General features: G+C 36.4%; 1 protein-coding gene across 1 annotated transcript in view; it reads left to right on the forward strand.

Annotated features, from left to right (window-relative positions):
* Positions 1–27,358, forward strand: part of LOC110031474 (stromal processing peptidase, chloroplastic) — a 200,039-nt gene that overhangs the window by 62,316 nt on the left and 110,365 nt on the right. The window contains exons 11-14 of the mRNA XM_020734683.1: positions 868–1,092; positions 1,211–1,414; positions 11,661–11,831; positions 16,856–17,005. Of these exons, the coding sequence (XP_020590342.1) occupies positions 868–1,092; positions 1,211–1,414; positions 11,661–11,831; positions 16,856–17,005 (750 nt within the window). The remainder of the gene's footprint in view (positions 1–867; positions 1,093–1,210; positions 1,415–11,660; positions 11,832–16,855; positions 17,006–27,358) is intronic.

The following is a 27,358-nucleotide window of genomic DNA, read 5'->3' on the forward strand; positions in this document are numbered from 1 at the left end:
AATACATGGAATGTAATTTTAGTATTAATAGCTCTAGTGACAGAAGTGTTACTTTGGGTGATCAAATTATTAAAAGGTGTGAACGATTTAGATATCTTGGGTCCGTTGTCCAAAGCGATGGTGATATAGATGGGGATGTTAATAGTAGAATTCAAGTTGGTTGGTTGAAGTGGAGGAATGCTTCGGGCCTTTTGTGTGATAGAAAAGTACCGCTAAGACTGAAAGGAAAATTTTATAAGATGGTGGTGAGACCTGCAATGCTCTATGGCGCTGAATGTTGGCCTTTAAAAGAGAAGCATAATAATAAGTTAAGTGTTGCCGAGATGAGAATGATTAGGTGGATGAGTGGCTTTACACTTAGAGACAAAATGCGGAATGAATATATTCGTGATAGGGTTGGTGTAGCTCCTGTGACAGACAAAATTAGAGAAAATCGCCTTAGATGGTTTGGTCATATTAAACGTCGACCATTAGATGATCCGATTAGGAGAGTAGATGTTTTAAATTCGACTTGTGTTAAGAAAGGCAGAGGTAGACCTAGGAAGACTTGGGCTTATTGTATTAAAAATGATCTTAATTTACTAGAACTAAATGAAAATATGACACTAAATAGGACGCAATGGAGAAAAAGGATTCATGTAGCCGACCTCACGTAGTGGGATTAAGGCTTTGTTGTTGTTGTTGTTGTTGTTGTTGGGAAAGTTCTATAAATGCTTTTAGTTTGATTCCTTCAATAGTTTTTTTTTCCTACTTATTTTTGTCTGTATATTTTAATCATTAGTATGTTTGCAACATTCTCTTGAATGCTTCTTAATGTATAATTTTTTTCCCCCTCTGTTTGTCTCTAATCAAACTGTTTCTTGACAGGTCTGCAGGCTTAAAAAGTTTGGTGTAACAAAAGGAGAACTAACTCGCTATATGGATGCACTGATCAAAGATAGTGAACAGTTAGCTGCAATGATTGATAGTGTTCCTTCTGTTGATAACTTGGATTTTATTATGGAGAGTGATGCACTTCGCCATACAGTTATGGATCAAAGGCAGGGCCATGAATGCTTAGTTGCAGTTGCTGAAACTGTTACTTTAGAAGAAGTAACTTTTGTGGAGCTTTCTTTTTTTATTGTTTTCTGGCTGTTAAATCTCCCTGGTGAAAAAAAATTTTCACCTTGGAGCCTTTGCTATATGTATAATTGTTAATTTCATCTTGCAGGTTAATTCTACTGGTGCGGAGGTGTTGGAATTCATTTCTGACTTTGGAAAGTCTACTGCACCACTTCCTGCAGCTATTGTTGCTTGTGTTCCAAAGAAAGTGCATGGCGAAGGAGTTGGAGAAGCTGAGTTTCAGATTGATTCACAGGAAATTATTGATGCCATAAAAGCAGGACTTAAGGAACCACTGCATGCCGAGCCCGAGGTGGTCCTTCTTCCATTATACATTGCAATTTGCATTTGCAACTCACCTACTTTCAGTATTTGTTCATTTCAACATCTGCAAAGCGATGTGGGGGTTATGTTTCTTTTTCATTGCTTAATGTTGTGATCATTGAGTGTTATTAATATAATCACATTGAGAGGGCATTGTGGGTTTCAATCTTTCCACCTTAGCTTACATTCTTGAATTTATGTGAAGATATAGAAATGACTGCTTGTTTAAGAGATCCTTACATCCTTCAATGGATGACGCTTAACAAATGATTGAAAATACTTTATTTATGGAAAGACACAATTCTAGGTAATAGCAAGAACTAAGGGTCTATTTGAGACCACTCTTGTTTTTCCTTTTGTTTTATTAACAAAAAAAAACATGCTTGTTTATTACATTTTTTTGCATGTTTTTATTTTTTGATATTTTTTGAGTGTATTAAAAAAAAAAATAAACATGTTATATTAAACCAAAGTTGTTTTGTTTTAAATCGAAACAAAAAAAAAAATAAAGATAAAAACAGAAAAAAAAAACAAAAATCAAAAGTGGTCCCAAGCGAAATCTAAGAAAACAACTGATGCCCAACTTTGTTAGCAACAACCGATGAAACTAGAAAATAAAGTTAAATTTTGGAATATTAATCGCAATTAGCTCGAGTGTCTCCAGCCCATAAATTATAATAATCGGAATAAATAAATATAACAATAACAACAACAACAATAACAACGACAACAAGCCTTTATCCCGCTATGTGGGGTGGGCTACATGAATTCTTTTTCTCCATTGAGTCTTGTTGGGTGTCATATTTTCATTTAATTGCAATAGATTAAGATCATTTATACAATATGCCCAAGCCTTCTTAGGTCTATGTTTGCTTTTTTAGGATAAGTTGAATAAAAAACATATACTCTCCTAAGAGGATCATCAGTTGGTTGGCATTTAATGTGATCAAACCATCTAAGACAATTTTCTCTAATCTTTTTTACCATTGGAGCTACACCAATCCTATGACGGATATATTCATTTCAGATTTTGTCTCTATGTGTCAAGCCACTTATCCACCTAAGCATTCTCATTTCAATAATGTTGAGCTTTGTTTTATGCTTCTATTTTAAAGGCCAACATTCTGCGTCATAGAGCATTGTAGGTCTCACCACCATCTTATAAAATTTTTCTTTCAGTCTATGTGGTACTTTTCTATCACAAAACATGCTCGATTTATTCCTCCACTTCAAACAACCCACTTCCTCCACTTCAAACAACCCTTCCTCCACTTCAAACAACCCACTTGAATTCTACTAATAACATCCCCATATATATCACCATCACTTTGAACTATAGACCCAAAATTTCTAAAACCATCACACTTTTTAATGATTTGATCACCCATAGTTACATCTTTGTCACTAGAGCTACTACTACTGAATTTTTTTTTCATGCATTCTATTTTAGATCTACTAAAACAAAGGCCTTTAGACTCCAATGTAGACCTCTATAATTCAAGGTTTTCCTGAACTCTTTCTCTAGTCTTATCCACAAGAAAGATATCATCAATGAAAAGTATACACCAAGGTACATCCTCTTGTACTTGTCTAGTAAGAGCATCCATAATTAAAGAAAATAGTTATGGGCTTAAAGACGATCCCTAATGTAATCCAACTAAAATTGGAAAATATTTGGTCAATCCTCCTATTCGAACTCAAGTAACAACTCTAGCATACATATCATTAATGACTTGAATATAAGTCATATCCACATCTTTCTTTTTTAGAACTCTCCAAAGTACATCTCATGGAACTTTATGGCAAGCTTTTTCTAAATCATTAAAAATCATATGTGAATCCTTCTTATTCTCTCTACCATTCTTCTTCAAGCCTCTCAATAAATTTATAACTTTTATAGTAGAGCTGCTTAACATAAATCCAAACTGATTATGAAAATTCTTTGTGTCATCCCTTAATCTATGTTTAATTATTCTCTAATATAATTTTAACGCACGACATATCAAATTAATTCCTCTTTAATTTGTACACTCTTGTGCATCCCTTTATTCTTAAAAATGGGGACCAAAATACGCTTCCTCCACTTCTTAGACATCTTTTTAGTTTTTAAAATAATTTTAAAGAGTTTACTAAACCAAGAAACTCCCTAATCTCCTAAATATTTCCAAACTTTAATTGAGATATGATCTGGTCCTATTGATTTTTCACTCTTGATTTTCTTTAAGCCTCCTTAACTTTCTTTTACTAATGCAACATTAAAAATAAATGTTTTATTATTATTAATAATGTTAAATTCACTAAGATCTATCGTACTTTTAGTATCTCTAGTGAAAAGTTAATCAGAATAGCTCACTGACACATGTTGAGTGTTTTTCTCTAAGAAAAACACTTTGATTTTCATCTTTAATAGATTTTACTTGAAATAAATTTTGCTTTTCTTTTCTCTTTGTTTGGCTAGCATATATATATATATATATATATATATATGTATATTTCACCTTCTTTAGTATCTAATTTATTATAAAGAACACTGAAAACAGAATTTTTAGCATCACAAATTATTCTCTTAGGTTCTATTTGGTGCAGTTGCAGCTTCTCAGCTTTTCAGCTGCAGCTGCGCTGCCCTAGGAAGTTGCTGCGAGGAAGCAGTTGCGGGAAAGTTGGTTGTCTGTTTAGTGCAACTGTGTGAAACTAACTGTCAGGCAGTTGTTTATGAAAAAAAGACTATACCGCCCTTGTTTGATAAAACTGTTTAAAAAAAGAGTATAACAATCATATTTTTGGAACTTCAGTAGGCCCCCAAAGTGTTAACAGCTTCTGTATAAGAATAAAAAAGTATATGGAACACAATTTTATGTATATATCTCTGAAATCAATTATTATATAGAGTAATTTTATGTATTAAATTGTATTGTAATAAATACAAATTAAAGAAATATTCTAAAAGTATATTTTTGTCTATAAGATAGATATATCTTAAAAACGCCGAACCGAACATAAATATAAATTATATGTAATAACTTTTCACAAATCAAGATGAATGCTTCACAAATCCAGCTTAATAGCATACATCTCTGAAGCACCATCAAAAGGAATCCTGCTCAACATTGCAATGAATTTCATCCATGATGGATTTCATTGGCATTGCCCAATCCAAAACAAAATTCTTGGAAATAATAATGACTAATTTTCAGAGCCCTTAGTTGCTCCAGTACCATTGCAGCAAAACAACATTGCATTACGTCCTATGTGAAACCCTATAAAACAATCCTTTGATGGTGAGTTTCACATCAGAGAGAACCATGAAGAGGAAAACTAAAGTAGAAAAGTATGAGAGAAGATAGAGAGAAGCAATGGTGAAACTTATAAAGGAGCTGTAGCAAAATTATAAGAGGTTCATTGGTGAAATTCTTTGAACAAGACAATCATGACCTCCACTTAGGCGATCGTTAAATTTTAGGAAGATTTACATACATGCCACTTAATTCTTATGTATCCACATATCTAACACCTAAACTTCAATTTTTACAAAGTTTATGCCACCATACTACTTAATTTTAGGAAGATTTACATACATACCATCTTGCCCATCAGCATAAAGTAAAGACAATTGCATACATAACACTTAAACATTGCTACTTACAAGACTAGCACCGCAAAGAATAGATTTAACCATAGGAAATATCATAGGAAATATGATGTTTAAAAAAAATTAAGGGGCTCTTTCATATGCATATTACGCATATTCATTCTGATCTGGGCTGGGGACGTCAATGAAATCAACTGAAACTCCAGAGATTCCTAAATTCATGGCATTGCCAACAAACTTTGTCTCGCTTGGGCTACATGCATAATTCCCCGTTGCAACCACTCCCCAAAACATGCGGTCGAGTTTCTCCTCCAATTCAGGCTCAATTTTAGAAAGCTTAAACTTCTTTGCAAGAGACACCACCTACACAAAAATTAATAAACACTCAATTTGAATAAAATATAAAGTTGCAAAATAAAGAAGTTTACAAACAAAGCTCACCAAGTCTTTCAGCCCACCATTCATCAGGTGCATCAACTATTGCTTCGCTGGATCCCAACCAAGATCGGTAGAACCCCTTTTCAATTCCTTCCATATTTTCCATTCTTTTTTCAGTTGGTCCCACTTGTTCTTCATTTGCAACCTGTCGTATTCCCTGCCTGTACATTCCTTGAAATTTTTGATAATATTTTGCTACCCTTCTTTATTGAAATGTGTCGTAGGCCTATTTCCCCGTTCAATCTCTTTAATACAAAGATCGCAAAATATTATTTTTGTATCTTTTTTCCACAATGCAGGTGTAGCAACCTCTTTAGTCTTACTATCCATGTTATTATTATAACAAAACAAAGTCATGAAAAACAACAGTAAAATCAATTACACAATAGAATTACCATTATGATTGTCATTACATTTGACACTACAAAAGATTATTTGCATAACCTAGACAATAGAATTACCATTATGATTGTCATTACATTTGACACTAGAAAAGACTGGCATTTTAATATCATCTTCATCATAAATCATCACATGAAACATAAATTCAATCATATACGCGATAGTGATAATTGTCTGCCCTAAACCTCGTTTACTACCCAATATACTCTCAAGCACTGAGAAGGAACAAAACACATTGATGACTGGTGCATCTCTTGTTGACAAAAGCAAGAATGTAGCTCATAGTTTCATCATTTTCAGTGGCAAACATAGGCATATATGAAACACAAATTGAAATTTAAGACTATAGCAGCAGATAGCAGCAGCATGACATTTCCATTTCCAACCAAAGGCATAGAAATAATATATTTTTGAAAAAGTTGGGGCATTAACCTATTGAAACATCTGCCGCGACGTTGTGAACGAGGGTTGCGATGGCGAATGAAGGTAGACATATTTATACACATTTAACAAGAAACTTGAGTCATGTTTATACACATTTAACACATTTATTATGTTTTTACTTAATTTGCATATTTTTACTTTTTACTGTTTTTCAGAAATTTAGAACACATGGGGTAATGAAGGTAGGCATACCCACATAAGCTATTAACTGAGCAAGCATTATGGAAAGAACATTCAGGAAAATAGAAAACATACAATGGAGAGGAATTAAGGTAGCAAGGCAAGGGAAATATTATCTTTGGCATATGAAGTAGTTAGGATATGGGAACCTAGGAAAGTTTCCCGTGAATGCTGTGAAATGGCCGGCTATTGTTGATATTCGGCGGTGAAAGACGGAGAACGTCTCCAAAGGCAGAGAATGGCTCAAACGGCAGCGAACTTCCACTGTGCGTCTCCCTCAAACGCGAGAAAGCAAAGCTGCAAGAATTGGGAAGGCGAAGGATTTGTTCATGATGTCACAAAACTAGGGATTTATTACAGAGGGAGGAAAGACGGCGACAGAGGGAACAAGGGTTGCGAGGGTTGCCACGGCGATAGAGGGAACGAGGGTTGCGAGGGTTGCGAGGGTTCCGAGGGCAATTATAAAATTTGACGAGGCGAAAGTTGAGGCCATGAGATGGATACCGCGGCCCGCTTTTCTGCTGCTTTAGCTTCTATCTGCCAAGACGCTAGGAGCCAAACAAACTTTTTTCGCTACTCGGGGCCGCGAAGCCGCAGAAAAGCGGCCCCAAAAGGACCCTTAGATTTCTTATGAATCAGCTTAAACTTTTCTCAATCATTTAAGCTTTAATATTTAAACAAAATTTTATAACAACTTTTTTTATTTTTTATTTTCTTGTACATTATTATTATACCACATACAATTTTTTATTTTCTATGACTGGTAATTCTGATGAATATGCCTTTGTTCAATGTTTTTTTTTTCATTTAGCTCAGCTATCTTTAATAAAGCTTTCCGCAACCCAAAGAACTGAAGCTGGATTGTAGATCCGTTGTTACACTAATCTTTGGTTTGTCAATGAAACCTGCAGAAGAAAAAACCAGGAGTTTTCTTCTGGGGTTTAGTGATTGGTGGGCGGAGAAGAGAAGACTAAAGTCTCACGCTATGACTTACCGAAGGAAGACAAAACTGGCATTCCTCCTTTCAACTGCCAATTGTGTGAATGAAGAAGTCAAGACTGGACTTGAATTGGGATGGGGGTGGTGGAGATGTAACAACCATTATAGATCTCCTAGCACAGTGGGAATCAAACTTGCATCTTCTCCTTGGCAAAGAAAAATTTGACCATTCGACCATATCCACATTTTCTTCATTCCTAATACGTACGCACATGTCCACACATATATTACATATATGTTATATCATATATGCATCTGGATCATATTTGCACAGGGCCATATACAAAAACTAGAGTCAGTAAGATCAGATTATGAATTCTCTCGAATTCTCTCTATCCAATTCATAACAATGAAATGTCATTTTTGTTTGGAACTCAGATAGAATCTTAGTGTGTCTCACAATTTGCATTTCTTAGAAGGATTGTCATTTTTGGATCGGGTCAATACTAAATAAGTTCAATATATTAGAGAATTTAGGATAACTACCAGAAAGATTAATCCAATCCATAATGATGTACCAAAAAATACAACATTTTTTTGTCTTGACCAACCATGAGTAGAAATAAATACAACGGGTGCACTAATCAGTCAGATGTGAATCATCAACTCCCCCATTTTATCGTGTATATAAGATTGAAGCTCTACTCTAAGTTCACTGGAAGGGTTAAGACTCGTATGATCCTCAGAAAGACCATCAGAAGAACCCTGAGTACTGGACGATTGAATACTAGAATCGTTCATAGTCATCGCGGATCAACTCATAGTTCTAGAAGATGTATCATTGGAACTTGAATTCAGACTCTTTTCATCTTTCAGAATTCGAGCGAGTTCTGGTTGGTTGTTGACCAACATGGAAAAGTCACTTTTCAGTCAAGGCTGTGCAACATGTCCTTTGAGGAGGAAAACACCATGGAGTCCCCTAAACCGCTATTACCTTTTTTTCTCTAGTCTATCACCTCGTTCTCTAGCGCCTTTCAGTCGAGCTATCGCCTCTCCTTGGGACTCGTCAAGATCTTGATTTTATTGAGAAGTCAAAAAATCTTCCCAACATAAAAAACACATAAGAACTTCTTAAAGCTAAAGAAATCTTTGATCCTTGAGCTCTTGTCCTCTGTAAAAAGAAGAGAATCATCAGTTTTTTTCTTTTGATTCTTCAAGTATATTTTTTGCCACTTGTTTAATAGTGCTTGTTACATTATTTGCTTTTTCATGAACATCCAAAATCTTGAAATCTATAAGTTTACTCATAGAAATAATTTATATTGTCTTTTAGGTGCCACATCTAATTTTATGAAAATATTTTCCTGAATTCTTTATCTTACATCGTTTCATTTTAAAATCCAGTACTAATAAATGATATTGAGTATTTAAATTTTCACTTAGAATGATCTTATAATATTTACACTCTTGACGATTTTTTTTTCTGATGAGAAAATTATCAATCTGTGCTTTGTTAGATTATAAGTAATAATATGCTTATCTCTTTTCGTAAATTAAGTATTAACAATAACAAAATCATACTTTAAAATAAAATTTAATATGGTTCTTCTTTATTCATTAATCACTCTAAAATCATAGTCACCATGAATATTTTAAAATCTTTCATCACTTAACCAGTTTCTCCATGTATGTCTCTTTCAATAAAAATTCTTTCTTCAAGAGGTATCCTTTATATTAATTTTTCTAGGTCATTCCAAAATCTTTCCTTTGAATCTATATCCAAACGTACTTGAAGAACATAAACACTTATAATATTAAAAATTCTAGTATCAACAACAATCATAAGGGCTATAATTCTATCTCTAATTCTATTAATTTTTGCAATATTATCTTTCAAACTCTTATCTATATATACTCGCACACCATTTTTAGTTCGACTCTTACATGAATACTAAAATTTTAAACCTAAAATGTAAATCTCCTTAGCCTTTTTTCTAAATCATTTAGTTTCTTGAATACATAAGATATTTATCTTCATATGGACCATAATATCGATTAATTCTATTAATTTACTTTTGAGAGTCTCTACATTCCAAGATCATATCATACTATTCGTTTGATGGACACATTTTCTTACCCGCATCTGTCTGTAATGTGGGTATCTTTGCTTATTTGACACCACACCTGAGTGTCGGTATAGCTACGTTTGCACACTTTTTACTGTATTCAGTTCATATAAAGCGTTGCTTCCATGGGACGCCTCAACAATTACACAAGGATTTAAAGGTAATTCTTCATGATTTTTAGATAAATTTTATGCTAACTATTGACTACCTAATTACATAGCCTTCCACTCTTTTTAATAAAGGCTTGGGACCCGACAATCGCAATGTTAATCAGAATAAATAAATTATATAAAATAATTTAATTCTGTGTTTATTCAAATCAGTCGTCGTTTCAACATTTATTCGTAAGAGACGACACCTCATTCTAACTAGGGGGAATAAATGTTAGAGGCATAAAGAGTTAAAAGCAGGGAAGAAGAAATGAGAAGGGGAAAGAAGGTGATGCACCATAGTAGAATGTGTGCGTTCAAGAAGATGATGGAAGATGACACCGAGGAAGAATCACATGTGGGAGACACAATTAGGAGTGAACCGTGTGGGCTTAAAAAATATTTTATCCGGAGTCCGGATGCACTGCTGCATCCGGACTCCAATGATATTTCATCACATGAAACAGCGGGTCCACTGAAAATAAATGAAAAGAACATCGCGTCTTCTACAGCCCCTCCCAGAAAATGCTTCAATTACAACGGATTTGAGCACGCCTCCTTTTTCCGATGAGCTGAGTTGTGTCTTACAGTGCAGGGCGCCGTAGAGGATGTTAGCGATGAGGAGACGATTGAAGATATAATTGAAGAACAAGTTGAGGGCATCATCATCCACCTGATGAGGCCGAAATGCTCATGATTTGATGGGTCCTACAGACGGAGGATACGAGGGAGTTGTAGAAGCTTTGCCACAACATATTCTGCACTCACTGCACTGTGAACAAAGGTATGCAGTCTCATCTTTGATGGGGGGAGCAACAAGAATGTGACATCTACACCGATGATAGAAAAATTGAGCCTCTTGACTCAGAGGCATTCCCAGCTGTATTCATTGATGTGGCTAAAGAAGGACATGATCATCATTGACCGGAGGTGCCTTGTGGAGTTTTCGATGGGAAGCCAGCTACAGGATCAGTTTTGGTGCGACGTGGTCTCTATGGATGCTTGTCATCTTTTGTTAGGGAGACCTTGGCACAGTGATTGTAGAACCAACGCGACTTATTCTGAAACACCTACTCATTCATCAAGGACATGAAGTACATCATCTTTCTCCCTTTAGCAGAGCCTGAGATATGTGCCCTTGCTAGCAGAACAACAACGATGGATCAGTTTTGGTGATGACAGAGGATGATGGGCTGGAGACACCAGCTCCAGACATAGGACTTGTGTATTAGAGAGCATTTTAGGATATCACGGTCGATACCTTACCACCAGTGCCACCTCCGTTCGAGATTTAGGCTACTCTCACTTCGGATCAGGTTGAGCTGACCATGAATTATTCTGGGAGGATTCAACAATCTATGCAGGACGCACGGAAGCAGCTCCGTTTTGAAGTGGATCCCAATGAAAATTTTTACCTAAAATCAGGATGACTTGAGACAAAACTTCATTAGGAACAGGGAGAACATCATGATGGATAGATGATGTGGCTTTAAATAGAGTCCAAACCCTAACAACAATAACTGTTAAAATTGCTGAAGTACCTTCTTTATTAAAATCCATAAATAGTCCACACCAAAATAATTACACAAATAACTTTATTAAATAGGTCATCTATAATACTATATTAATGGAAGATTGATTAATGATAAATAAAGCCTTGAGTTGTAGTTTTTTCCCTTTCTATGCTGTTTTGTTTGAGTTTAGAATGGTTGGGAGGAAATACAATGAATCCTCAACTTGCATCTTCTATTGTCAAAATCTCAATATGAAGTGCTGACGCAAGGTCTATGGTAACACGGTTATTCCAAATCTAATTTTTAATGTTTGTTTTATCTGAGCATATCATCATAAATGTTGTGGGTTTTCACCATTTATTTGTTTGTTTATATAGAAATAGGCCCACTTCAGTTGAAGGTGAATATCATGGTGCTGATTATTTCTTAATTTTTTCTTTGTTTGCTTCTGCAGCTTGAGGTGCCGAAAGAGTTAATAACATTGTCACAGTTAATGGACTTGAGATTACAACGTAAACCATCTTTCATTTCTCTAAGCAAAGAAGTAAAAACGATGAAACGGTTTGACGAGGAAACTGGCATTATGCAGCGCCGCCTTTCAAATGGAATTCCTGTGAATTACAAGGTAATCCTGATTTATTATTCAGCGGTATATGCTATTTGTCTGAAAAGATGTACTGTTAATTTAAATGTGCTGATGCCACTGCTATTGCAGGATGTTTTAAGATAAAATGTTTGTCGCAAATCTAAAGCTCAGGAATTAGCTAACACACTGAGAGAGCTGATTATTTTAAATATGACTGAATTTTTATTTTCTTTCATATGGTCGTTCAAAGCTGGAATGAAAAACAGAAACATGTGTAGATGATAGAAATTAATTCAATTAATATTACATATAGAAAATTGAGAATTAAGAGATTGGAGGTGAAGAAACCCTAATCTTTAAAGAACAAGAGATGCAAATGGTGAGGTTCCCTATCTTTTGCTGTTCCTTGAAGTTGTTGTGTATTGTATATTTTTAGATGAGCTTGTATTTACTGTTATAAATCTTCAGCCAAACTCTGGACAGTGCAAAAGAAGCATGCAAAGAAAATGATCAAGATAAGAGGATGAACTAAATAATTATGTAAAGGTAAGCACCAAACTGGCAAGTTATTATTCCTGTGATCATCTCAATTGTTAAACTTTGGAAATTAGAACTCCATAACTTGTAAAAGCATTTTAGTTTTTTATTTAGAGATTTTTAAGCATCAATGAAACTGAAAAAAGAAAAGCTTACATTGATATATGAAGATTAATATCCTGTAGCGATTATCTAACATATTCCAAACTCTTATGTGGAGGGGCCACAAGATTGTGCTGCTTGAATAAAAATCCAATTAAATCATCTTGTTCATAATTTATGTCTTAAAATGCCATTTAATTTTCCAATATATGTGTGTAAAATAAACTAATGGAAGAAACTCTCAAGAGTCTTCATTTTTTTTGCACGATAGGGGAGATACATATACATTTCCATAGGTATTACAAAATAGGATTAAAAAAAAAAAAAAAGAGAAAAAAATAAGAGTCAACGATCCTTTAGGAAACGACACAGATTACAATCTGAGAGTCATAGAGAGACAAATCTAATTGTATAGAACTTCAATCCATTTGCCATAATTTCTTTGTTCTACTTAATTATTCTACTTAGAATGCTCTTATACTTAGTTCTTTTTATTTCTATCAAGATGATTCTACCGTCAGATATTTATTGTAGTCTTTGGAGCATGGACTATATAGAATAGATCAAGAAAAGAAATATTTGAACTATGATTCATACCTATTATTCAGACCTCGCAACCGGATTAAAAAAAAATAGAAAAAAAGGTATTTTCTTCTTCTAAATCAAACAATTTTTTCTCCGAAAGAAACCTCTTTCTATAGATTTTGTTGAGTTATTACATTCAAGCCCTTTGTTATGATCCAACGGTATAAATCCTTGATCCATGTGTTTTATGTTTTTTTTTATGATTGGAGTGAAAATTCTTCACCCCCCTTCAAAGAGCTGCCCATTTTTGTGTCCAAAGGGATCTTTCACATAGCTTTTCTCTTACTTTAGTGCCTGGATCTTCGGAGCTTTTTACCATCCTCCGAGATGACAATGCTTCTTTTGCCCATGAATGAGCACATGTTTCTTTGTGCTTTTTGTAACTCCCTTTTACGATTAATGCAAAATGCAATATTTCAAGCATGTTAGAGATCTATCATTCCGAGTTTGCTTATGATATTTTTAACGGTTGGGATGAAGTATCCTTTGGTGAATATGCTGACAAGTTGAATTCCTTTGTCATTGACCTGTATTTACTATAGTTCTTTTATCGAAGTCCAATTTTATCCTGTTTCAGTTGGAGTTTCATTCTGTTTTTCAGTCTATTATCTTGGTTTCTTTTAAAAGGTCCATAATATATTTCTATTGTGCATGAAACATAAAAGTCTCACTTATTTCTGATAGCATGCTGCTCTATAACCACATAATGATCATAGAATCAATTTCTTTCCAAAGTTATAATTTTGAGTCTTTGGACTCCAAAGAGTTCCATAAGATGTTGGATTTTTCTCTCTCATTACAAAGGTCTTTACAATTTGGGACCATTTGAGGTAATTATTTCCATTCAAGTGATAAGATGCTTTGAAATACTTGGAGTTCTCCTTTTGTCTTATTTTCATTCTTTATAATGGTCGATTCTTTTGAAGGAAAGTCAAAGAACTCCGACAAAATGAATAGAAGCAGAATTCTACATGAGAGATAAGGCTGAAAGTGGAAACACTAACCTTAGATAGTAGGAACCAATGTTGGAAATGAAAATCCTAATCTTAGAGAATAAAAATAAATGTTTGAAGTGGAGATCCTAACATTAGAGAATAAGAACAAAGGTTGGAAATGAAAACTCTAATCTTAGAGAATAAGAACAATGGTCGAAAGAAACACCTTAAACTTGCTCTATTACCATGCAGAAAATAAAATGATGGAAGAAAATCTCAAGTGTTTTCACTTTTCTTTCTAAAAGATGGGAGATATATATACATTTCCCATAGGTACTACAAAATAAGAATAAAATCAAAAAAGGGAGAGAGGAAGAAATAAATGTAAATGATCCTTTAGGAAAACACACGGATTACAATTTGAGGGTCATAGCGAGATAGATCTACTGGTATAGAACCTCTATCCATGTGCCATAATTTCCTTGTTATTTGATGGTTAAATAAATATATCCAACAGTATAAAGCCTTGATCAATGTGTCTTAAGTTCTTTACTATTATAGGTGCTGAAAGTAAACAGTAGGGTATGTACAATTTATGCCAAAGAACATAATATTGTAGTTTTCCATTGTCAGATGTTTTCATTCATTGCAATGGATCACATAGGCTTGTAGCTGTTTTCAAGTTGCCATATATATGTAATTGGACATAGAACGTGATGGGCGAAGTTATGCTAATTTTGTAGTTTCAAATAATGATAAAATTTTGGATGCCTATTTTAGAAATGAGAAAAGTCCTTGGTTATTTTCAAAGAGAAGCTGCTGAACATATATATATTGAAACTATTAGATGAAAATGTTGATGAATTAAGTTATTTGGAAAGATAAAACGTTAAAAATCCTGAATATACTATAAAATTTAAAAACAAGGTGAAGTGATTAATTTTGTAGAAGATACATAAAGGTGAAGGTTCAAGTCCTTATGGTATACAAATGAGATTTAAAAAGGGATGCAAGTGTTGGATTAAACGGTTATGAAATCTTGAATTTAAATATTGCAAACTAAATGATTTTCATTTTTGGAAAATTTTTTTAAAGCAGTCTTGAAGATCAATCTAAATTCTGTCATATTAGTAAGAGAATCATACTAAAAGTCATGGAATTAGTATATAATAGGAAAATAGAAGGTATTTTAAAAATCACTCTAGTACCTTGAATAATTAATGTATTTTTATTTCACTGAAGTCTATCTTAGTGGGATAATGGCTTCTTGTTGTTTTTGTTGTTGTTGTTGAAGTCTATCTTAGAGGTGATTTGGTGCTACAATAGTAGATAAAGAAAATATAAAGAGCAGTGATAGATAGAATGGTCATGTGGTGTTTATGGATCTAAGAAAGGCCATGTGCTGTTTAGGGATCTAAATCTAAAGAACAGTGATTGTGGATTTTTTTTTTTGGTGGGGTTAGGAAATAAAATTTGTTAGAGATATGGGTAAATATTAAATATATGCATTATGTCAAAAATGACCAAAAAGTTTTACATTCATGATAGGACTTCATTGATTATTACCATTCAAATACTTCTCTTTTATATTTTATTTGTTGATTTTTAATAATAGCATTTGAGAGGATGCTTCTTATGTTATTTGCATCTGATATAGTTTTAATATTTTTTTACATCTCTCTTATTTTGTGAAAAATTAGGGCAATGGAAGAATTATTGAATGATAAGGGGTTTACGATATATCAAATATGCATTATATAATTTTCATAGATGTAAATTTTTAATTATTGCTTAATGATTTTTTTAATCAATAAATTATACTTATGATAGGTTGGAATATCTTTAACTTATTATTCGACAAATAAGATTATATATGAGTTCAACTACACTAGTTAAAATTAGGTTGTTAAGTGCGATGTGGTAATGGAATACTATATAGATTTAAAAATAAGTTTATTTAAAATTTTGTAAGGCAGACATGCTATAAGAATGTGATTATTAAGCAATTGAAAATTTTTTAATAACTAAGTTGATTTTTGAATGCTAATCCCCATTTTGATGAAATTATGAAAGAAACTAGATAAATAAACATATTAACGGAACAATAGGTGTACATATTGAAAGTAAGATTTAAATTATTTTAGTGGTGCAACTAAGGGCAGTAGATTCACTAAAAATGTTAGATAAAATACTTTCTGGAGGACCAGGACCAAGTAATTCTGTAGACCAAGGTGAGATGCCTAAAAACCGTGCTAAACCACTTGCAAGAATTAATGTGTTATTATGAGTAATGGAGTAATTTTATTTAAGCCTAAAGATAGAAGTACAGCTCTTATTCACAATCTGGAGTCGAAATCTACTGGTAATTTTCTTGAAAGTGACCATAAGAAATGATATATGCAAAGGATGAAGATTAAATTTTCTATTAAATTAGCCACTTCAATGCGGATGTAAATAATTTGATTTCTAATAAAGTGAAAACTTAATGGTTAAGCTTGAAATGGGCCATTGAAATATTATAATATAAATGAATATTATAAATATTTGAAGGAAGAAATTGTTAAATTGATAACATTGTACAAATTTTTGCTTGTGGGAGCCTAGAAATCACTAGCAAGTTGAATATTTTGTTAGGATGAAGGTCACAAAATTGGAAATCATTAAAAACAAATATTTGAAAATTTGACTTAACAAATCACGTGGTACTGCACTTGTATGAATTGTAGAAGATCATTGGATAAGCTAAATGATTATTGAAAATGACAACTTCTTTGTGTAGCTTCTTCTCTTTCCTTGTATATTTTAAATGATGAACATTTGTACCATTATTTATTTTGTGCATCTCTTTATTATTTAATTCTTATGCTTCATTTTTATTTCCGGATTCCTCGAACTTGGTGATAGATCACGAAAAATGAGGCTAGAGGTGGTGTCATGCGACTAATTGTTGGAGGTGGAAGGGCAGCAGAAACTTCTGATTCGAAGGGATCAATTGTTGTAGGAGTTAGAACACTCAGTGAAGGGGGCTGTGTTGGCAAATTTTCAAGGGAACAGGTATGATGTAATACATGTCATTTAATTCTGGAAATTATATTAGTTGCTTCAGTCGATATGTTTTCTCTGGTCATGTATTATTATTATTTTGTAAGTATCTATCGGTTAAGTTATCTATGTGCATAATTTTTTGGTTATGCATATGTTTTCTGTGAAGTTTGAACTTAAATAGGTTTTACTTAACATATTGATACCGATTTAGGGCTCCTAGAAGGTGTTTGGGAAGTGAGTTTGACAGGGAGGATATAGAGGAATAGTAAGAGAATAACACTACTGGTGATCAGTGTTATTTGGAGGAGGATAGAGATGTTCGGAGGCTATGCCAACTGAAAACAACAAGGAAAGCCACGAAATGGTGTGGCATAGATATTGAAGAAAGGTGTCCACTGAATTTGAGGTGCGGATAATTGTGGGAAAGTGAACCAGAACTTATAAAAGAAGTTTTTTCTGCTAAGAACAACAATTGACCTCGAGTTGGAAGATGAATGAGGCCTTTGAATGTATGGGAGAGATCACCACTTTGATCTTTTTAGACTACAAATACACAAGCTGAAAAAATTCCAAAGATACAACACTAATAGGAAAAATAAGGAGAAAATAATAACATATAATTAGTTTCCTCACATAAATAACTTATTAGAAATAGCGAAATAGGAATGAAATAAAATAAAAAACCTAAAATTAAAAATCATCGCCCACTGTTTGGCACTGCGCTCGGAGGAGCCTCGAATCGCGCAAGGAAATCACAAAAAACCCGCTATTCTGGTGATCCCGCTTCTACATGTCATCGCTTGCGGTTCTGCCTTCACCCTCGCCTTCTCCATGACCCTTATGTCTCCCATCATTCTCCCTGGGTAGGAGGAGCTTCGTCCTCTTTTTAGGAAGCTTCTGGAATCGATTTACCATGATCATGATAAAGTTTTTGTCTTGATCTGTCAAAGGCAGTCCCACTACAAAATCTAGTTTCACTTTCATTTCATGCAATTCTGAAAGACATTCATCATTCCAAAGTCTATCCTGATTTGACATGATCACAAGGATATATTTTGTGCTTGCTCTTCTGCTATCATAGTTGAAGATGGACATCTTTACGAAGGTTGTAGCTTTTGCATTTTTAGGATCTCTAATAACATTTGGGAAATTTATGCCAGTGCCGCTTCTGTTCATTTTAAGCGGGATAAAATCATACACATGCTTGAATGTTATGCTTCACTGGCCTTCGTTAAGATGGGATACCATTAGGACAGATAGTAAATGTCTTTTTTGGTAGAAGGGCAAAAATTTTAAATCTGATATAATGTATATTTCTTTTTATGACCCTGTGACAACTTGGTTTGATGTTTACATCGATTTCTTATTCAAATTACCTAAGGCTTCCATAGGTCATGATAGTATACTAGTTATGGTATATATATTTCCTAAGATGGCTTAATTTTTCCCATCCTATACGTTTTTTATTTTTTCATTACTATTTTATTTTTAGCAATTTTTTTTTTTTATTTTCGATGATCCAGAGTTACTTATGCACTTAGTTAAATTTTATTGATAGAAATAATTAGCTTTTAAGGGTTGCCTAAAATCATAGCATCTGATGGAGGTTTTGACATTTTTTAATATTTTTGGAGGATCTTATATAATTTGTTAGGTGCTATTAAGTTTTCATCAACCTTGATATAATGTATATTTCTTTTTATGACCCTGTGACAACTTGGTTTAATGTTTACATGGATTTCTTATTCATATTACCTAAGGCTGCCATAGGTCATGATAGTATACTAGTTATGGTAGATATATTTTCTAAGATGGCTTAGTTTTTCCCATGCTATACTTTCTTTTATTTTTTCTGTACTATTTTACTTTTAACAATTTTTTTATTTATTTTCGATGTCCGAATTCGATGATCCAGAGTTACTTATGCACTTAGTTAAATTTTATTGATAGAAATAATTAGCTTTTAAGGGTTGCCTAAAATCATAGCATCTGATAGAGGTTTTGACATTTTTTTCATATTTTTGGAGGATCTTATATAATTTGTTGGGTGCTATTAAGTTATCATCAACCTATAAACTCTCAAGCAAGTGGTATGTGATGTCCCATTTCAGGTATTTGGTGAAGAAATGAAGAGCTTAAAGGGAAAATGAGGAAACCAAAGAAGAACCGAGGAATCATGAAGGTATGACGCGAATGGTTGGGAACACGAAATAATATTTTCGTGTATAATTTAAGGCGTATGAGGGCAGCATATGCAAGAAACGATTTATGGGAGAGACTCGATCTCTTGCCATCAAGTTGAACGAGAAGAAAAAATTGTCGAAGGAGGTGGCGGCTGTTCTGTGTGGTAGACTTGCTACGTCGGGTTGAGTCGAGCCAGTGACGCTGTGCTTGTGGGCTGTAAGGAGGCGACCTCTCTGTTAAGCATAGGAGGAAGAGGCAGAGCCATCGTCGGTACCTTGCGACCGATCAAAGGAAAGGAATGAGGCTCATATGAAGGAGGAGAGGAGGTCACACGACCATCACAGGTAGAAGGAAGAAGCTGTTTGCACATCGTTTAGGGCTTGATTGAGGCAAGTTTTAATAATGTTTGTTAAATTGATTTAATAATAAAATTAATAATATATAAATATATGTATGTATTTTTTATTTATTTAATAAACAAATAAGCATGATTATATAGAGTAAAATAATGAAAATTTTATACTTAATGCGTGCTAGAAAATTCACGGCGGTAGAGTATTGAATTATCGTCTTAGCGTTGCACGAGGATTCGACACACACTCAGATGAAAAAAATATTTAGAAGTTTTTACGTGGAAAACCTGTAAAGGGGAAAAACCACGGGGTCTGACCCAGTTGTAAAAATTCACTATAAGTTGATGATTACAGATTTACCTTGTCCTACAGGCGGGAAAGGGTAAGAGTTAATAGCTTTCCAAGTTATAACGTCGACTGATGACGTCTAGTCAGCGGTGGTTGACAGAGGGCGGAGATTAACGACGGTAGTTGACGACAATCAATGACGGTCGACGGAGGTCAGCGGTGGCTGACGGCAGTCGATGACAGTCTGGGATGGTCGGCGGAGATAAACGACGATCAACGGTGGCCGACGGGCGACGGGGGTCGACAGAGGTCAGCGGTGGTTGTCGACGGTCAGTGGTGGTCGACGGCCATCGACGATGGCGAGGATGATCTTGGACTTGAGCTCCTTCTCAAAGCCTCAAGTTCTCTCTTAAGCCTCATCTTTTTCATGTGAGGGGTGAGACTCTATTTATAGTGTTTTCGGTGCAATTAATGCAAAAATATGAACCATTTTGATCGGACGGTCTGGAGGGCTTCCTTCGATCGATGGCATTTGATGGACATTTGAGTGCCTTAATGATGTCGGAATTGAGCAATCTTGGTCTCGTTAGATTCGTCTTGTCGAGACGCTCGATTCGATTATAAACTCGCTGAATTCGACATTTGTTTGATCTTTCAAACGTGTCCGAAAATTTTCCAAAATGACTTAATCACTTGATCTGGGCTTGATTTGACTTGGATTGGACTAACTTTGATATCATTAGGTCCATCTCATCGAGTTGGTCAATTTGACTATAAGTTTACTGAAATCGAAGCTCTGGATGACTTTTAATTGAAATTTGAATGTTTTTTGCTCAAAATATTGTCTCGAGATCCGTGTTATGCCTCGAGATTCGTGTTGGATGATAAAAATTTGTTGGTGACATACTAGTTGCCCCTCTATTTTTTGGCGAGCTCAATATTATCGTCCAAAAAATTAAGCACTTCTTTAAATATACGTGCGTGTGTGTATATATATATATTATATATATATATAGACGCAATGTTTGGAAAATTTTACAAATGCTCCCATCATAAGCTGACATTTTTCTTCCCGTAATAAATGCTCCATAAGATGATATTTTTATTATAAACTTTAATCTGCTTTCATAACCCGATGATAAAGATAAGGTAGAATGCCAAAAGGTGTGATTTGGTCCAAACGACGGGATTTGGTAATATAAGCTTTAATTTGCTTTGATAATCCTGTGATGAGTATAAGATAGAACACTGGCTTGGTCCAAATGACGGAATTTGAACCGCAGGAAGCCGAAGCGCTGGGAAGCAGAAGCGTCGGCTGAAGGGAGCTGAATGATCATTTTAATTATTTTAGTAATGAACATTTAATAATTCAAACTCTTTTTCACCCTATAAATATGGGCTGGAAGGAGGGTAGAATTGCCGCGGTGCGTCGTGGCTGTGCCTCGCGGCGTTGCATCGTGGCGGCGCGACGTGTTGGTGCAATAGGTTGCAAAGCGATGTAGAGGTGCATTGTGGCGTTGCACAGTGGTGGCGCGATGCGGTGGCGCAATGCGTAGCGGCGTGATGTTGAGGTGCTTCGTGTCGTTGCATCGCGGCGGAGCGACGCGGTGGCGCAATGTGGCGGCGCGTCGCGGCGCATTTTTTGGGGTGCCTTGCTGCGAAACGTTGTGACGAAGAGGAAAGTCGTCCTCGTCTTGCGTAGGAGGCAAGCAACGAGATCTTCTTTCTCATTGCGGCGAAGAGGAAAGTCGTCCCCGACCTGCGTAGCAGGCAAGCAACGGGATCTTATTTCTCGTTGCAGTCGTCCCCATCCTGCGTAGCAGGCAAGCAACGAGATCTTCTTTCTCGTTGCGGCGGAGAGGAAAGTTGTCCCCGTCCTGCGTAGTAGGCAAGCAACAGGATCTTCTTTCTCATTGCGGCAAAGCGTCGAAGCGGAGCGAAGTGTTGCGGTGGTGCGTTGCGGCAAAGCATTCCGGCAGGTCGTCGCGATAACACAACGCATTGCGGGAAAGAATTATAGCGACGCGACGCGTTACGGTGGTATGTCGCGACGATGCGTTGCGGCGTGATGATGCGTTGTGGTGGTGCGTCACGACAACACGTTCGACGGAGCATCGTGGTGGTGCAACACATTGGATGTCCAATATCATGTAAGAAAGTTACCTTGGAGATAAATCGCCAGTGACCTTTGACTAGGCCGGGACTATGCATCATAGTATTACTTGATGTTAATTTGTATGAGAGGAGCCAACGAAAGTCCACCGAGGACTTATTAACCCATTCGGGGTTGTTTATGGAGCATTGCTCGCTTATGAACCTGTGTGAAAGGGATCATGTGTGGTCCACCAAGGACTGTTAACCTATTCAGGATTGTTTATCGGAGTTAAAACTCGACAATGTTAACTTATATTGAAGAGGTTAGATCAAATCCCCTGGGATTGATCGTGCCATGACTAAGATACAACCAGAGTTGTGTATTTCTCGGGTCGCTGAGTTATTACACTTTCTAAAGATATCATGAGTAATAATATGAAGTGACTTGTGACTGAGTTATTACACTTTCTAAAGATATCATTTATGTATAGGAAAGTGAATAATATTTGAGATACATTAATTGTGTACGGGTTTCAATGTAATAATATATGTGAACTACATGACTGGGGTGCTATTGGTAATATTTGCGAAGATTTTTTGCATTCCAAGTCCGGGGCAAGATTCTCCCATTTGAATCCTTAAGCTTAAAATTTCCAGGCTTGAGCATAGCAGTCACAATATATGGGCTTTCCCAAAGAGGTGTTAATTTATTGCGTTGTGGACCATGGCCGGCGGCTTCAATACTGCACAAGACCAGATCACCGATGGAAATAGGTCGAGACTTGACTCTCTGGTTGAATTGGCGAGCAACTCTTTGGCGGTAGGAAACTGCTCTAAGATGGGCCACATTGCGTGTTTCTGGGAGGAGATCCAAATGTTTTCGGAGTTTTTCCTCATTGTTATCTGAGTTGAATTTAACTCACGGGTTCGGAATTCCAATACCCCTGGGATAACAGCCTCAGTGCCAAAACACAAGTTATATGGAGTTTCCCCGGTTGGAGTTCGCGTGGTTGTGCGATAGACCCAAAGGACGTTGTGCAACTCTTCTACCCATTGCCGCCCAACATTCTCAAGTCGAGTTTTCAATCCTTTGAACACGGTCCGATTCATCACCTCTGTTTGTCCATTTGTTTGGGGATGCGCTACTGCAGTGTGCACCAACTAAACGTGAAGATCCTTGCAGAATGATATGAAAACTCTTCCAGTGAATTGTGTCCCATTATCAGTGATAATCTTTGCAGGAAGCCCAAAGCGACAGATGATGTTTTTCCAGACAAACTGTTTTTGGCATTTACTTCAGTGATTTTGGCAAGAGGTTTTGCTTCTACCCATTTAGTGAAGTAGTCGACAACTAAGATGATGAATGTTCGTTGTCCAGTAGTTATCGGAAATGACCCCATGATATCTACCCCCTATTGTACGAAAAGCTAAGGACTTAGAAAAAATGTGAGTTCTACCAGCGGTGCATGTGTAAGATTGAAGTGTAGTTGACAATTCTTGCATTTTTGCACGAACTCTAATGCATGTTGCTTTATCGTGGGTCAGTAGAAGCCTTGCCTCATTATTTTAAGAGCAAGTGCTCTGCCACCAAGATACTCCCCACTTATTCCGGAATGAACTTCTCATAGAGCATAATCACTTTCAGATGAAGGAAGACACTTGAGATATGGACCTACAAATGCCTTCTTATACAGTTCATCCCCTATAAGGATGAAGTTGTCAGTCATGCATCGGATGCGAATTGATGTAGTAGTATTATCTGGCAGTGTTCTGTCTCGGAGGAAGGAGATGATGAGGCTCCCTCGAGTCATCTATCGACAGTATCTCCCATGGGCCATGGATGCTAGAAAAATGTATTTCCTCAATGTACCTTCTTTTATAGAGATCTCCAATTGTTAAAGTTGCAAGCTTGGAGAGGGCATCTACTCGGGTGTTATGCTCCCGAAGTATAGGAACGAGCCATGTTTCAATTTGGGCGAGAAGTGTTTTTACCAGACTGAGATACTGTATCAGTTGTGAGTTATGAGCGTCAAATTCTCCTACTTGAGATGCAACGAGTTGAGAATCAGTATAGATAATCATATTTCATACTTCACTGTTGATGACAAGCTTTAATCCGGCGACAAGCGCTTCATATTTAGCAACATTATTGGTGGCCCGGAATTTCAAATGAAGTCCGTACTCCAAAATGTCTTTCTTTAGGGAGATCAGTAGTATTCCTGCACCAGCACCTGAGTTTTCAGATGCTCCGTCTACATATAGTGTCCACTGAGGTGACCGTGGAAGAGAAGAGGGTGTTTCATCAGCGGCAGACACTGTACATTCTACCACAAAGTCGGCCAACACCTGTGATTTGATGTTTGGTCGCGATAAATAGTGGATGTCAAATTCTCCCAATTCTATGACCATTTAACTAATCTTCCTGATGCTTTGGTTTTTGTAGGATTGCCTTCAAAAAGAGTTGCGTGTAAACGCCAATAGTGTGAGTCTGGAAGTACAGATGAAGTCTCCTTGCTGAGAATACCGGAGCTAGTGCAGTCTTGTCCGCCATCGGATAGCGACTTTTTGTATCAGAGAGAACTTTATTGACGTAATATACTGGTTTCTCGATTGTGTTTTCTATTCTGACTAGGACAGAGCTTATTGCATGAGGTGAAATAGAAATAGATAAATAATAGATAAATAACATTTCCCCTTGGATGAGTTTTGAGAGAAGGGACGGTGAAACCAAATATGCCTTAAGTTGTTCGAAAGCGATCTGACACACATCTGTCAATTGAAAACCAGTGTTTCGTGCTCCTCTTAGTATTTTGAAAAACGACAGATACTTATCTCCAAAATGAGCTAAGAATCGGGATAGGGCAGCTATACGACCATTCAATCGTTGCACCTCCTTGATGTTCCTTGGAGGCACCATTTCTTTCAACGCCTTGATTTTTTCTGGGTTTGCTTTAATCCAACGATTGGTAACCATAAATCCCAGAAACTTCCCTGATGTGACCCTAAAATCACATTTAGCCGGGTTAAGTCGTAAGTCATACTGACGAAGGAGTTGGAAACACTCCTCCAGATGAGAAATGTGTTGGGATGCTTCCAAGCTTTTTATTAACATATCATCAACATAAACCTCCATTGTACGCCCGAGAAGGTTTTTGAAGACCTTGTTCACGAGTCGTTGATAAGTTGCACCAGCATTTTTTAACCCGAATGACATAACCTGATAACAGTATAAGTCCTTATCTGTTTGAAAAGAGGTGGCCTCCTCGTCCACTGGGTTCATCTTTATTTGATTATATCTTGAGTATGCATCCATAAAGCTTAACATTTGATGTCTAGACGTGACATCGACGAGTTGATCTATGCGCGGAAGGGGAAAACTATCCTTCGGACAAGCTTTGTTGAGGTCTGTAAAGTCGACGCATGTAAAGTCGACGTCGACGCACATTCTCCATGAACCATTAGTTTTTTTCACCATGACGACATTGACCAGCCATGCAGGATGGTGTACTTCCCGTATAAACTTTGCTTCGAGAAGGTTGTTAACTTCTTGTTCAATAGCTTGTAAGCGGTTTGGAGCAAAATTGCGCTTCTTCTGAATGACCGGTTTAAAGGTCGGGTCTACCTTTAAAGAGTGCATGATTATTTTTGGGTCAACTCCAGACATATCGGCTGGAGTTCATGCAAAAATGTCTTGGTTCATTCGGAGAAGATCTACATACTCCGACCTTTTCTTATCGGAGAGTAGGGAACCAAACTGAACTGTTCTCGAGGGATGTTTGTCAGAGAGTGAGATTTGAACCAAGTCTTATACGGGAGAAGCCCGTTGAGATACATCTTCATCTCGAAGATCGAAGTTCTCAATGCTAAGTGTCATTGACGGGCCTGGCTAAGCTTGTCTGAGGTAGCATGATTGTGCTATCTGTTGATCACCTCGCATGACACTGATCCCTGCTGGGGTTGGAAATTTGATCTTCAACTGTGTTACAGAAGTCACGATGCCAAAAATTGATTGCAATGGTCTCCCAAAGATAGCATTATACACGGGTTCTGATTTGACAATGATGAATTGGATTGAGTGGTTTATCTGTCAAGGAAAATCTCTCAAGACAACAGGGAGATTTTTTTGCTACCTCAACCCTCACTGGTCAATTATCAAAACCATATAATGGTCCGGATGCAGGTTGAAGTCTTTCCCTTGTCAATCCCAAACTGAGGAAAGTTGAATAGAATAAGACATCGACAGAGCTCCTATTGTCGATCAAGATCCTCTTTACGTTATAGCAGGGCTCACCAATTCCTGCGCTAATGACGAGAGGATCTATGTGGGGGACTCGAACTCCTTCCAGATTGGAATCATCAAAAGTTATAGGCTCGACACGCAATTTTTTCTGCATTGGTTCACCAGGTACAGTGACAAGGACTTGATCAATCAGCGATGGGTCTCCAACTATTGTTTGAATCTCTCCTACGACTGGTTGACCCCCATGTTGCTGCCTTGGTGTATGTTGCCCTCAGTAGGAGCATTATCGATACCAACTGGTTTGTTTTATACAAATCGACCAAGATATCCTTGTTTAATTAATCTTTTAATCTCTTCCTTGAGTTGCTTACACGCTTCTGTGGAGTGGCCACGACTTCGATAAAAATGACAGTATTGTTCTTGATTCCCCGAGTTATGTTTTAGGGGGTGAGGCCACTTAACGGCTTGTTCATCTTTGATTGCCATTAAGACGTTAGCACGTGATGTGTTGAGTGGTGTATACATTTTCTTAGTTCGATAATCACTTCGTTGGTCTGCAGGTTGAAGGAGGTTGCGATTCTTCTGTTGTTCGGACTTTCTATGTTGCGAAGATTGATTATTATCTCCAGTATTATTTTTGCACTTTCCTCCAAATTTCTCGAATTGTTTTTTATGTGCGTTGATGGCCTCATCCGCAGTGATTTGGGCCTCAACACGGTGGACAAGTTCAGCATAAGAACAAATTGTCTCCCACATTAGCGATGAGTAAAAAGGTCCTGGGCGGAGCCCCCCAAGGAAAACCCCCTTTAGTAACTCCAGATCCACCCCTGGAATCTGACAGGCTTCAGCATTAAACCGGCGGAAGTAGTCCTTGAGCGACTCTCCTTCATTTTGACGAATTCCCGACAGATGTGATGAATCCTTTATGATCCTTCGATTTGTGATGAACTGCTCTACGAACAGTTTGAAAAGCTTATTAAAGGTGTTTACAGAGCCCATTGGCAGAGAGTAGAACCAAGTTCGAGCTTGTCCTTTGAGATTAGCCGGGAACACTTGACACAGAAGTGCATATGATGGTTTTTGAATGTGCATGATGGTTTGATAATGATCAATATGCTCGTAAGGATCGGTTATCCCTTCATATGTATCAATGTTCGGAAGTTTGAAGCCTGTTGGGATGGGATGTTGGAGGACCGCTTCCGC

This window comes from Phalaenopsis equestris, unplaced genomic scaffold (genome assembly GCF_001263595.1).
Source record: "Phalaenopsis equestris unplaced genomic scaffold, ASM126359v1 Scaffold000826, whole genome shotgun sequence".
Lineage (NCBI taxonomy): Eukaryota > Viridiplantae > Streptophyta > Magnoliopsida > Asparagales > Orchidaceae > Phalaenopsis > Phalaenopsis equestris.